This window comes from Sarcophilus harrisii, chromosome 2 (assembly GCF_902635505.1).
Source record: "Sarcophilus harrisii chromosome 2, mSarHar1.11, whole genome shotgun sequence".
NCBI classification, from domain to species: Eukaryota; Metazoa; Chordata; class Mammalia; order Dasyuromorphia; family Dasyuridae; genus Sarcophilus; species Sarcophilus harrisii.
In genome coordinates this window covers 522,966,939-522,980,143 of record NC_045427.1, presented here as the reverse complement: position 1 = coordinate 522,980,143, position 13,205 = coordinate 522,966,939, and the positions used below count along the sequence as shown (strand labels likewise).

At 37.1% G+C, this 13,205-nt stretch overlaps 1 protein-coding gene across 2 annotated transcripts; it reads right to left on the bottom strand.

Moving 5' to 3' along the window:
- Positions 1–9,809: 9,809 nt before the first annotated feature.
- RPS27L (ribosomal protein S27 like) lies at positions 9,810–12,910 on the bottom strand. Of its 2 annotated transcripts, none has more exons than XM_023497894.2 (4): positions 12,616–12,910; positions 12,009–12,117; positions 11,490–11,600; positions 9,810–9,999 (listed from the first exon to the last, which is right to left on the bottom strand). In XM_023497894.2, the coding sequence occupies exons 1-4, from the start codon at positions 12,619–12,621 to the stop codon at positions 9,971–9,973; spliced, it is 255 nt and encodes an 84-aa protein (XP_023353662.1). In that variant the 5' UTR covers positions 12,622–12,910; the 3' UTR covers positions 9,810–9,970. The 2 variants fall into 2 exon arrangements, with proteins under 2 accessions (XP_023353662.1, XP_031811289.1); XM_031955429.1 differs by lacking the exon at positions 12,616–12,910 and adding an exon at positions 12,564–12,582.
- Positions 12,911–13,205: the final 295 nt, after the last annotated feature.

Here is a 13,205-nt window from a genome sequence, read left to right as displayed (position 1 = left end):
TTCGAGGATGGATAGCATTTTTCATAAGTTCTTAAGAGTTTTCTTGGACTATTGCATCGCTGAGAATATCAGAAGTCATTCAGAGTTGATCATCTTAACAATATTTCTGTTATTGTGTACAAAGTTTTCTTGGCTCTATTCATTTCACTTTGCACAGTTCATTTAAATCTTTATAGATTTTTCTGAGAGCACCCTGTTTATCATTTGTAGCACAATAGTATTCCATATTCTACAGACTTTTTTTCATATTCTACAGATCATATCAGAATCATATTCTACAACTTATTCAGCCATTTTCCAACTGATGGGCATCTCCTCTATTTCCAATTCTTTGCCACAGAAAAGAGTTACTATAAATATTTTTTACATATTAGGTCCTTTTTTTTAAATCTCTTTTTTGAGATTCAGACCTTGTAGTGGTATTGCTGAATCAAAGGATATGCATGGTTTATACTACTTTGGTCATAGTTCTAAATTGTTCTTCAGAATGGTTGAACCAGTTCACAACAGTGCATTAGTGTTTCAATAGTTTTAATTTGCATTTCTACAATCAACTATGATTTGGAGCATTTTTTTCATATACCTGTTAATAATTTTGCTTCATCGAAAAATGTCATATATTTTGATCATTAATTGGGGAGTGTCTTATTTTTATAAAATTTTACTTAGTTCTCTAAATAGTTGTGAGAAATCAGGCTTTTATCAGTGAACATCCTTCAAAAGATTTTTTAAAAACAATTATGGTTGCTATTTCCCTCCATCCTATTTTCTTTCCATTCCTGGTTAATTCTGTTCTCTCTCTCTTTTCTCCCTCTCATTCCTCAAAAGTATTTTGTTTCTAAAAACTACCTTCCTCAATCTGCCTTTCCTTTTATCAGCCCCTGCTCTCTTATCCTCTTTCCCTCCTACTATCCTGTAAAGTAGGATAAATTTCTATGCCCAGTTGAGTGTGTTACTCTCTTTTTGAATCAATTGTGATGAAAATAAGGTTCAAGCTACCCCACTACCTGCTCTCCCTTCTTCTTCATTGTAAAAACTTTAACTTGCCTTTTTAATATGAGACAATTCACACAATTCTCTTCCTTTTTTCTTCTCCCATTATATTCTTATTTCTTACCCCTTAATTTTATTTTTTTAAGATAATCATTTCATTGTATGTATCACATGTATGTGCCCCCAGCTATATATACTTCTCTACCCAATATGGTTTTGGACATGTTGAGTTTAACTGGACATCCAGTTCAAGATGTCTCAAAGGCAGTTGGAAGTCTGAGACTAAAGGTCTGCAGAGAGTTTAGAGCAGTATCTGTAGATTTGAGAATCATCAGCATAGGGATGATAATTAAATCCATTGAAGATGATGAAATCACCAATTAATGTAGAAAGGCAAAAAAAGAGCATCCAGGGGAGAATCCCTATACTTATAGGGCATATGTAAATGATGATCCAACAGAAGAAACTGAGGAGTATTTAAATAGGAAAAGCAGAAGAGATTGGCATCCCAAGACCTACAGAGAAGAGAGTATCAAGGAGGAGGTGATCAACAATGTCAAAGACTGCAGAAAGGTTAAAGGTTAAAGAGAAGGAAGATTGAAAAAAGGCCATTAGGTCTGGCAATTAGATGACTAGTAACTTGGGAGAGGGAAGTTTTGGTGGAATGATGATGTTGGAAGCCAAATTGTAAGGGGTTAAGAAGAGAATAGAGAAAAGATAGCCTTTTCAAGGAATTTAGCCACAAAAGGCAGAAGAATTCTAGTCAAGGTTAAAAGGATCAAGTGAGGATATTTAGTTTCTTTGTTTTTTAAGGATAAGGGAAACATAGATAAGTCTGTAGGCTATGGGGAGGCAGCTAGTAGAGAGAAGTGATAAGAGAATGATAGGAGGCTAATCTGTTGAAGGACACAGGATAAAATGGGATAGTTTGAGCAGGTGTTGGGGTTTGCTTTGGTAGGAGTAAAGTCACTTCATCATGTGATTAGGTTGAAGAAAGAGATAGTGACCAAAAACACATGAATGTTAGGAGATGAAGAAGAGAGAGCTCAAGGTGAATGACCTCAATTTTTTCTTTAAAATATGAAGCAAAGTTGCCAACTGAGATTGTTGAGGGAGGGAGAACAATGAGAGGTTTGAGATATTTTGCAAGAATTTATCATGCACCCAATAATGCAATGTACCCACATATCCCAGGAAATTATATCGTTTTGTTTGTTTGTTTGTTTATTGGAAAAGGTGAAGGGATCACGCTTGTGCTTTCATAGGGGTGGGAATTTCCCAATGAGAAATTTCTGCTAATGAAGATTTGTACCTCGTTTACAATTTATAGTCTTAGGTATCAGGAGTAGAGAAGTTAAATAGCTTACTCATCAATCACATAGTATAAGATTGGACTTAACCCAAATCTTCCTGACTCCAAAGTTAGCTTTTTATCCACTACACTCTATTGCTTCTTGAAGAGGTATTTCTTATTTCCCCTGGAATTCTATATTCTATATAGACTAGTATTCTTTGATCCTTGTTAGTTCTTGCTCTGATCCATGTTTTCTAAACTATACCAGTACCTTTACTGGCCTTTCCAAGCAGAATGTGTAACCCAGCTTACAATTTATCTACAACTTCCTATTGTCTTCTGGTTTCATTTATAGTGAAAATATCAACTGATAAAATTCAGTTCTTCCAGTAGTATATCCACTCATGGATCATTGGACAAGGTTCTTCATAGGCATCCATAGATAAAATTAAATTAATATTTATAAGTAATCTGGATGTGTGAATTTTAGTTCACTCTGCTAATCTGTCACTGCAAAAATTAAAGGGGGCTACACAAAACCATGTTTCATAAGTTGTTTCATAAGTTGTTATAGGCAAAGAATTCATCTAGAGGCCAACTTATAAAAGATGAGGGTCTTTATACTTAGGTAAAACAGCCTCAGATAGCTGATCTCAGGCATTCTATCACTGGGACCATAGTCAAAGCCTTTTCAGTATAAGAAGAATTTGCCATTATTTGTATCCTACCATATAATCTCTTATTTTACTTTAAAGCTTTTTATTTTCAAAACATATGCATGGATAATTTTTCAACATTAATCCTTGTAAACTCTTGTGTTCCAATTTTTCTCCTCTTCTCCCATCCCCTCCCCTAGATGGAAAGTAATCCAATATATATTAAACATAGCAAAAATATGTGTTAAATACAATATATGCATACATATTTATACAATTATCTTGCTGCACAAGAAAAATCAGATCAAAAAAGAAAAACATGAAAAAGAAAATAAAATACAAACAATGACAAAAAGAATTAAAATGCTATGTTGTGATCCACACTCAGTTCCCACAGTCCTTTCTCTAGGTATAGATAGCTCTTTTCTTCACAAGATCATTGGAACTAACCTCAATCATCTCATCGTTGAAAAGAATCACATCTATCAGAATTGATTGTTGTATAATCTTCTTGTTGTGTACAATGATCTCCTGGTTCTACTCATTTCACTCAGCATCAGTTCATGTAAATCTCTCCAGGCCTCTCTGCTCCTCCTAATCATTTCTTATAGAATAATAATATTCTACAACATTCATATACTATAATTTATTCAGCCATTTTCCAACTGATGGGCATCCACTCCATTTTCAGTTTCTTGTCACTACAAAAAGGGCTGCCACAAACATGTTTGCACATACTATATATAATCTTAAGAAAAACCTAGGCCATTTTCATGACATAAGTGCTTACATTTGTAAAACCAACTCTAGTAGGCATTCTGTAAAATTCCAAAAGACCACAAGATGACGATGTTATTTCATGAAAATAGAATTTTTTTTTATAGAGTAGATTATATCATTCCTCTTTCTAACATAAGAATTAAAAAAGTATGAAAAGATTTTGAGAAAATATTTCCAAACTTTAAGTAGGAATTTAAAGTGTGCCTTATATAATATTCAAGCAATATTTATTCATATCTGTAATCTAGACAATACACTAAGAAAATATCCTTTCTGTTTTATCCCCCTTGCTTCCCTTGATGTTCCTTGTTCTTAGAAAGAATGTAGAAGTCTCTTTTCTGTAGAAAAAAATGTGGCATGCCTCCTCTCTAATTCTCCTAAAATTTGCATGTATGTTTGGCTCCTCTTTCCTGTACAGAATTTCCTAATATTAGGCCATCCACTTTCATGTTGGACCAGAAAGTCAGCCTGTTTCTGGTTCCAATACTTATGCAACAAACAAACATACCCCTTAATAAATGCTTATTGATTGTTTCCATACTACCACTTCTAGACCCTCTTCTTGTATCACTTTTCAATTATTTTTCTTTTGAAATTCATTTCCTACTTCTTTACCACCTCATCCAGTTCTTTTGTTACTATAATACATTAATCTTTAGATCACTTTTATTTCTCAAGGAATCAGTATCTGACTCAACAATTTCTGGAAAGACTGATAAAAGTCATTATTTTGGATTCTACTCCATACTCAAATTATTTAAAATATGTAGACATGCATACATTCACATATATAATGTGTGTATGTGTGTAAACCAATCTATTAAGTGTCTTCTGTCTGTCAGATATCCCTAATACTAAATAGTGAGAGATACAAAGAAAAAATAAAAACATCCCACTCTTAAGGAATTTACAAAATACATACAGGGTAATTTGGTGGGAAGAGCATTTAGTAGCTTAGGAAATGTTTCATGTTGAAGATGGAACTGGAGCTGAGAGAGTTTTTTGGGGGATATGGAGGGAGGAAGTACAGAGATAAGGAACATCTAGGCATGAGGGACAGAGATAGGAGATGTAATGTTTTTGTGACCAAAAGTAAAGACAGTTTAGCTAGAGCATCATGTTCACAAAAGGAAGTTAAGTGTAAAAAACTTGGGAAAAGAGGTTTTTTGTTAAAAGTTTTTTATTTTTCAAAACATATACATGGACAATTCTTCAACATTATCCCTTGCAAAACTTTGTGTTCCAATTCTCCCCCACTTCCCCCATGCCCTTCCATAGATGGCAAATAGTCCAATATATATATTAAACATGGTAAAAATCTAGGTTAAATATTTAACATGGATTGGTCTACCTGCCATCTGGGAGAGGAGAAAGGGGAAGAAGGGGAAAAATTGGAATAAAAGGTTTTGCAATTGTCAATGCTGAAAAATTACCCGTGCATATATCTTGTAAATAAAAAGCTATAATAAAAAAATATATGTTAAATCCAATATATGCATACATATTTATACAATTATTGTGCTGCACAAGAAAAATCAAATTAAACCAGTAAAGAGGGAGACAGAGAGAGGAGGGGGGGGGAGACAGAGAGAGAGAGAGAGAGAGAGAGAGAGAGAGAGAGAGAGGAGAAAAGCAAAATAAAATGCAAGCAAAAGACAACAAAAAGTGTGAAAATGCTATGTTGTGAACCACACTCAGTTCCTACAGTCCTCTCTCTGGGTGTAGATGGCTCTTTTCATCATTGAACAATTGGAACTGGTTTGAATCATCTCATTGTTGAAGAGAGCCATGTCCAACAGAATTGATCATTGTATAATCTTCTTGTTGCTGTGTATAATGATCTCCTAGTTATGCTTATTTCACTTAGCATCAGTTCATGTAAGTCTCTCTAGGCCTCTCTAAACTCATCTTCCTGATAATTTCTTACAGAACAATAATATTCCACAACATTCATACACCATGACTTATTCAGCCATTCTCCAATTGATGGGCATCCTCTCAGTTTCCAGTTTCTTGCCACTACAAAAAGGGCTGCCACATTTTTTGCATATGTGGGTCCTTTTCCCTTCTTTAATAACTCTTTGGGATACAGGCCCAGTAATAACACTGCTGGATCAAAGGGTATGCAGAGTTTGGTAACTTTTTGAGTATAGTTCCAAATTGCTCTCCAGAATGGTTGGATCTGTTCACAATTCCACCAACAATTAGTGTCCCAATTTTCCTCCAACATTCATCATTATCTTTTCTTGTCATCTTAGCCAATCTGACAGGTATGTAGTGGTATCTCAGAATTGTCTTAATTTGCATTTCTCTAATCAATAGTGATTTGGAGCACCTTTTCATATGACTAGAAATAGTTTCCATTTCTTCATCTGAAAATTTTTCATATCCTTTGGCTATTTATCAATTGCAGAATGATTTGAATTGTTATAAATTTGAGTCAATTCTCTCTATATTTTAGAGGCCTTTATCAGAACCTTTGGATGTAAAAATATTTTCCCAGTTTATTGCTTCCCTTCTAATCTTGTTTGCATTTGTTTTGTTTGTACAAAACCTTTTTAACTTGATATAATCAAAACTAACTATTTTGTGATAAATAATGATCTCCAGTTCTTATTTGGTCACAAATTCCTTCCTCCTCCACAGATCTGAGAAGTAAACTATCCTATGTTCTTCTAACTTGTTTATAATATCATTCTTTATATCTAGATCATGAACCCATTTCGACTTTATCTTGGTATACAGTGTTAGGTGTGGGTCAATGCCTAGTTTCTGCCATATTAGTTTCTAATTTGGGGGAAAGGATTTTGGAGCCAGTACATAAAGAAGAGTTAGTGGTTAGCCCATAGTGGTTATAGGGAGCCATTGGAGTTTATTGAGCAGGTGTATGAAATGATCAGACCTCTACGTTAGGAATATCACTTTGATGGTCATGTAAAGAATGGATTAAAGCAGGGTAATCAATTAAGAAGCTATTATAGACCAGGTAAGAGGTGATAAGATCCTGAACAGGATGGTAGTGCCAAGTGATTGAAGAGAAAGGTATGGATGTGGGAAACATCTTTGGAGCCGAATTGATAAGACTTGAGCAACTGATTAGATATGGGTAGGGAACAGTTAAGGACTGACATCAACATTGCAGACCTGGGTAAGTGGAAGGAAGTAGTAAAAACCGCAAAGTTCAGAAGAGGGTAGATTGAGGGGTACAGGGACATGAGTTTTTTTTTTTTCCTTTTATTATTATAGCTTTTTATTTACAAGATATGTGCATGGGTAATTTTTCAGCATTGACAATTGCAAAACCTTTTGTTCCAGTTTTTCCCCTTCTTTCCCTCATCCCCTCCTCCAGGTGGCAGGTTGACTAATACATGTTAAATATGTTAAAGTGTAAGTTAAATACAATATATGTATACATATCCATCAGTTAATTTGCTGCACAAGAAGAATCAGATTTTGAAATAATGTACACTTTATCCGTGAAGGAAATCAAAAATGCAGGCAGACAAAAATAGAGGGACTGGGGATTCTATGTAGTGGTTCGTACTCATTTTCCAGAGTTCTTTTGCTGGGTGTAGCTGGTTCAATTCATTACTGCTCTATTGGAACTGATTTGGTTCATCTCATTGTTGAAGGGAACATGAGTTCTGTTTTGAACATATTCAGTTTGAGATGTCTGAGATGTCCAGGTTAAAATATACAGGAGGCAGTTGGTGATGCAGGACTATTACATCTCAAGTAGATATCTCTATGTAAGAATTATCTGCACAGAGATAATTGAACGTATCTTAGTTGATGACATCACCAAAAATGAAGAGACGGTAACTAAAGCCTTAGTGTATACCCACATGTAATGGGATAATGTGAAATATAATTGGATACAATCTCACAAAGAAGATTAAGAAGTAGATACACCAGTAAGAAGAAAATCAAGAGAAATGTATCACAAAAAACCAAGGAGAAACTTAGGGAGAGTATCCAGGAGATAGAGACCAACAATGTCAAATGTTACACTGAAATAAAAAAGGATGAAGGTCAAGAAAAGACCTTCAGATTTAGCAATTAAGAGATTGCTGGCAAGTTTGGATAAGTTTATTGTGATTAGGTTAGAAGCCAGATTGCAAGGGGTTAAGATGTAAGAGAAGTGGAGAGAACAGCTTTTTCTTGTAGTTTATCAAAAGGAGGAAAGAGGGAAAAAAAGATTTCATCCACTATCGGTTTTAGGGGATGACTCAAATGATAGTGGATTAAATTTTTTTTTTTTTTTTTTTAAAGAATGGAGGCAGCCAGTAAATACAAAGAAACTGAAGATCAGAGTAAGAGGATGATTGTGAATATGCAATAATCTATTAGAGATGAGAGAACACAGAATCAAAGGCTATACTTGGCCAGAAGGGCCATCTCCTCATGAGAGACTAATATAAGAGTTGTTAAGGAAGAGGTTTTGAGAAGTGTAGTAGGGGAGAAGGAGCTCCAGGTAGGTGGATTCCATTTTCCCCATAAAATATGATATGAGGTCCTCTGTTGACAGTGTGGAATTGATATGTGTATATTGAGGTCTGAAACAGCTTCAGTGGGGAATACCTTTATACTGAGAGGAGAGGGCACCATTCTACTGAATTATCCTGTCTAGTTTTCCCAAACTAGACTCTTGCCTTTGAAGGAAAGAAAATGTTATTCCATCATACCAGTCTTCAGCCTTGTAGTGAGGGGAGAAGGCCACCTTTCCAGTTGTTCCTTGTTTCTTACTTTGTCTCCAGCCTCTCCAGGCCTCCTGACTCATTTCCAGTATCATGGGGAGAAGACTCCATTCCATCAAGTGCTAATCTCCTGTTTTCTGAGGTGAGGAAAACCCTATTCTGTCCCCTAGGTTTTCCTGACTGGTCTCTGGCCTCCTGACAAAAGATATGAAACACCATTATGTAAAGCACCAGATTCCTCCTTCCAGAGAAGAGGAGAAAGGCCATTTCATCTAATCCTAGCCTGGTGATCTATCTTGGGATAAAGTGAAGAGCATCATTCCTTCCCCTCCAACTATTTACTCCCTCTGAACTGCCTAAGGCCCTGAAAGGACTCTACTCTGAGGCCAAACCCTTATGGACAACGAAAATCTATCTAAACATATTCCTTGATGATTAACAAAACTTGCCCACCCCATTTCTTTCCCATTCTAGTGATTCTGAAGTCCCAGAAATGATCTTTCAAACCCTATTCCTGTCATTCCTCTTTTCTACTCCCACCCCATTCCTTTTTCTCATTCCCTCAAGTAAGCTTTCCCAATTGTCTCAATCTAAAACTTAACACCCTTTCCACTATGGTCCCTGGGATGTGTGCTCCATAGGCAATAAACTTGCTTTCATCTTTCATCTTTTCCTTTTCTACTACTACTATATTCTGACTCTTACTTAAAAATGACTCCCTCCTAAAGACACAATCCCTTCTGGCACTTTTTCTGGATCCCTCTTAATTCTAATGCCTTTCCTCTTAATTATTTCCAATTTATCCTGTATACAGCTTGTTTGTACACACTTGTCTGCATATTTTCTCTTCCATTAGACTGTAAGTTAAGAGCAAGGACTGTCTTTTACTCTGTACCTTCTAGCACTTAAGATAATGCCTTACAACTACCTTGCTGCAGTGAGGGCTTAGTTGAGATTAGGCACACTACAGTCAACACCATTTGCAAGATGTGAAACAGGTAAGATATTGGGTCCAGCACTAGACTTTGGCAAAGTACTTGTGGAAATAGGACAAGGTGTGGGATGGGAGAAGGGATTAAAGAGAAACAATGAACTGGTTAACTATAGGCTCAACTGAGAGAAGGAAAGGAAATAAAGTCAGAGAAAGAAGAATGATTTGGCAGAGTATTTAAGGGTGGAAGTGCTGGATATTAAGGATGAAGAATATGTTTAGAGGCCTGAAACAGGGAAAGACAATGCTAAGTGGAGGTCATGGTTGCTAAAAGTATTTCAGAATTCTTGATCATGGAAATGTAACACTTGTGGGTTATGTTGGGATCAAGCAACTGTGTTTGTGAGTATACATACACACAGAGAAAATAATCATACACACACATAAAAATACCAGGAGAATTTTGCATGCAATTAAAATTTTATTGTAAAACAGACTCCAAAACAGGAGACCATTGTTATATACCTTATGAAGTCAAATTTAATTATTTGCTTGGATTGCCGAACAGATAAGGCTTACTGAGATATACATTATGTCCAGTTCATGAAGCTGAATGTCATTAATGTTGCTTTCTTCTAAATGAGCAACCTGTAAAAAAGCATATGAAAGAGTAACAGGATAGGCTGTCCTTGTACAATATAGTTCTGGATATAGATAAGCTCTTTTTTAGATGCAAATATTGTCTAGACTTAAAAACAAAACATTTTTAAAAAGAAGTAAAATTTACATTTTAGTCCAAAACTCTTAATAATTTTTTGCTTACATAATTACCACTTCTGCTTCCAATACCTAGAACTATATAAAACCGTTGTCATGAATTATGGGACTGAATATGCTTTTTGCAATCTGAAAGAAGATAAGGTTTTTATCTCCAGGGATAGGATGAGTTAGTACTGTCCAAAGTCACTTTAGAGTTCCTTTCTATTCAGCCTAATTTGTAAAAAATAATAATAAAAATAATTTTTTTTTTAAAAAAATGCATCTATTCTGCTAAGAATTACTCCCTTAGATCTCTTAAGAACTGTGATAAACACTAAAGACTACAGCAAAATTTTAAAGGTAAGTACCAAGAGGCAGAACTGGAACTCAGACCTTTCTAGCTCTAAGTTCAGCTTTTTTCACTGTGCTATACTGCCTTTCTTTGAGAACATATCAATAATATTGCTCTTCATTTAGTAAGAGCTCTTTTCCTATGAGCTCAAATATTTATATGCAGATTCCCAAAAGAATGAGAAAGTAGGATCATAATACATTTAAGCCCTAGACATGCAGATCTCCTTCAGTTACATCAATACTAAGATTAGAGCTCAATTTCCAAAATGCTACTTGTATTTTTGAAGCACTACCTACATTTTACAAACACTACTCTTAAATGTGGTTTAGTGTCATCATACTATGGAAAGATTGAAATATAATCAGATCTCCATATCAGCCTTAAAGAAACTCAGATTTTTTTGGAAATAATTTTTGCTGTATTATGTATTGAATGTTCCATTGCTTGACAAATGAATCTTTTATACTTTGGATTAAGATCTATAGAGGTACTTAATTGTGTTTTTGTTCCATTTCACATAGTAACCTACAACTTTAATGAAAATGTTTGAGACATTTAAAGTAGAAGGTATAAATCTCTGAATTCCAAACATATGGACTATTTTTTTTTAAATGTGGCGTTAAAAAGAAATACAAGAATATCTTACTTATGCATTGGTGTTCCTGAAAAAAATGTTGATAAAATAGATTTTTTTCCCACTGACTTACATTATAATTTCTTTAGCTTCTTTTTGATTGATCTTCAATTGGCGGAGCTAACACTTAGCCTAAGTTTCTCTGCCTGAGTCAGATAGTTAACAATGTGTATCTGTAAAACATTTATATAGCTATGTGGGATAAGTACAAAAGAAGACTTTCTGGGTTGAGGATAGGAGGTTACAAATGTTAGCTTAAAATCCAGATACTTTTGACAAACCCTTTATAATGGTTATGTTTTATGAGATTTTCTATGCTGAAAATTCGAAAAGCAGGAACATTTATAATCAGACAATTTTATATCTGGATTAGAGAATGCCAAACCATACCTTCTGTGAGTCTGGCCTTCCCTCCTGTAGGCTGGCACAACACAGTTGAGCAGCCTACACAAAGAACCACTGTCTGAGCATGACTGAAGACTGTGGTGATCTTGTAGCAGCCTTTAAAAAAAAAAAAAGAAAAAGGCAACAATGCTCAAAAATGAAACAGGGAAGCAAAATAATATTCACTAAACTCAGGAAAAGAACTATCATAAATTGAAAAATTAATATGGGTCTCGTCATAACAAATTTCTCCATGTAAAGAAAAATTTTAAAAGATTCAATAAGAGTCCAAAAACATATAAATATATAAATTCAAATTCTCTAAAATAGGCACAATGACTGGCAATGAGGCCTTTGGGGACATTTTTTGGTAAAAATTCCCCTATAGGGGTTATTAACTTCCCAATATGGGTTCCACCTTGAGGGTGTTTTAGGGAGTTTTCACCTATGCCACACTATCATTTTCCATAAATGTTTCGCTTCGTTACAAGAATACCAAGATTTGAGGTTGCCGTCCCATTTTACCTGGACACTTGACATCCATAAAGTAAGAATTTGGACTCTGAACCAGGCGTTTTTTTTTATGTTTCTTCTTTTCATCCTCTAGGGATGGATGCACTAAATCTCTAGCCAACTGTTGAATAAAACAAAAGGCACGTGTTATCAGTTTGCATTACGTAATGCTCAGGACCTCTACCCTATGGGAAGTCACATCGCCCCAAAGCTTCCCCTTAAATCACAACAGCAGCGGCGAATCACAGCTCTGGGGACGCGAGGCAAGCCCCGCCCCCCAGCAGAACTCAGGAGTGTGGGAGAAAGGGCAAAGAGCCCCGAGGGGCTTCGAGTCCCGAGGGGGCTGAGGCTTTTTTGGGGGGCAGGGGCGGGCGCTTGAGAAGCGGGGGGGGGAAAACAAGAGAAGCTGTCGGGGATCCGGGCCTGCCCGAAAACAATCAGCGCGGTCTCTACCGCCCTCCACGAGCCCCTCCTTCATAACGGGGGTGGGATGGGCCCCCAAGCCAGGCTGAGGTCGGCAGCTTCAGCGGGGCCTATCTCTCCCAACCCCCCACCTCTCCCCCTCACCCCGCGGGCCGCCAGAAGAGCAGGCCGCGCCGGGCCCAAGGCGGTCACTCACGGGCATCTCGGCGTTCCAGGACCACCTCGGAGGATGCTCCGCAGCCAAAACAGCCCCAGCTCGCTCGCGCCGCGTCAACTTCCGGGATAGAGAACGGGGGATGGCGGGAAGGAGCGCCCGCGGCCACTCTGGCCCCTTCTCTCGATGGTGACCTCCGGCGCAGCCCCTCCCGGGAGCGGCGCCTAGCCCCGGCACGACGCAGCGCGAGCCCCCGCAGGCAAGCCGGGTTCCGAGCCCCGCCCCTCCGGCCGCCGGGCTTGTGCCCACCCCCTTCTGGCTCTGCGGGGCTCCGGAGGCTTGTCCGCCGCAGCTCTGAATGCGGTCCCGTCCGGGGGCGGGATGTGGCGCTGATAACGGGCCGCCCCTGTGAAGCCCAGCCCCTTCGTTTGTTTTTTTTTTAATACTCTCAGCCTTATTTCCTACAATATTCAATGAACTGGCTTCCAATTAATCTTTAACACCTCCGTTTTATTCGCTATAACTTCCAACGGGATGACAGCGGTGCCTGTTAGTTGATAGTGAACGTAAATAACAATTCTTTTAAAGAGCTTCAAGACACCAGCTAAAGCATGAGATTGTAGAAAAAGCAT

What these genes read in the sequence shown, in the direction of transcription:
- RPS27L (XM_023497894.2), bottom strand. An exon ending in TATGGATGTCAAGTGTCCAG is followed by an intron (nt 11,601 to 12,008) that starts GTAAAATGGGAC and finishes TTTTTTTTAAAG; the next exon opens with GCTGCTACAAGATCACCACA. An exon ending in GAAGGCCAGACTCACAGAAG is followed by an intron (nt 10,000 to 11,489) that starts GTATGGTTTGGC and finishes GCTTTTTTACAG; the next exon opens with GTTGCTCATTTAGAAGAAAG.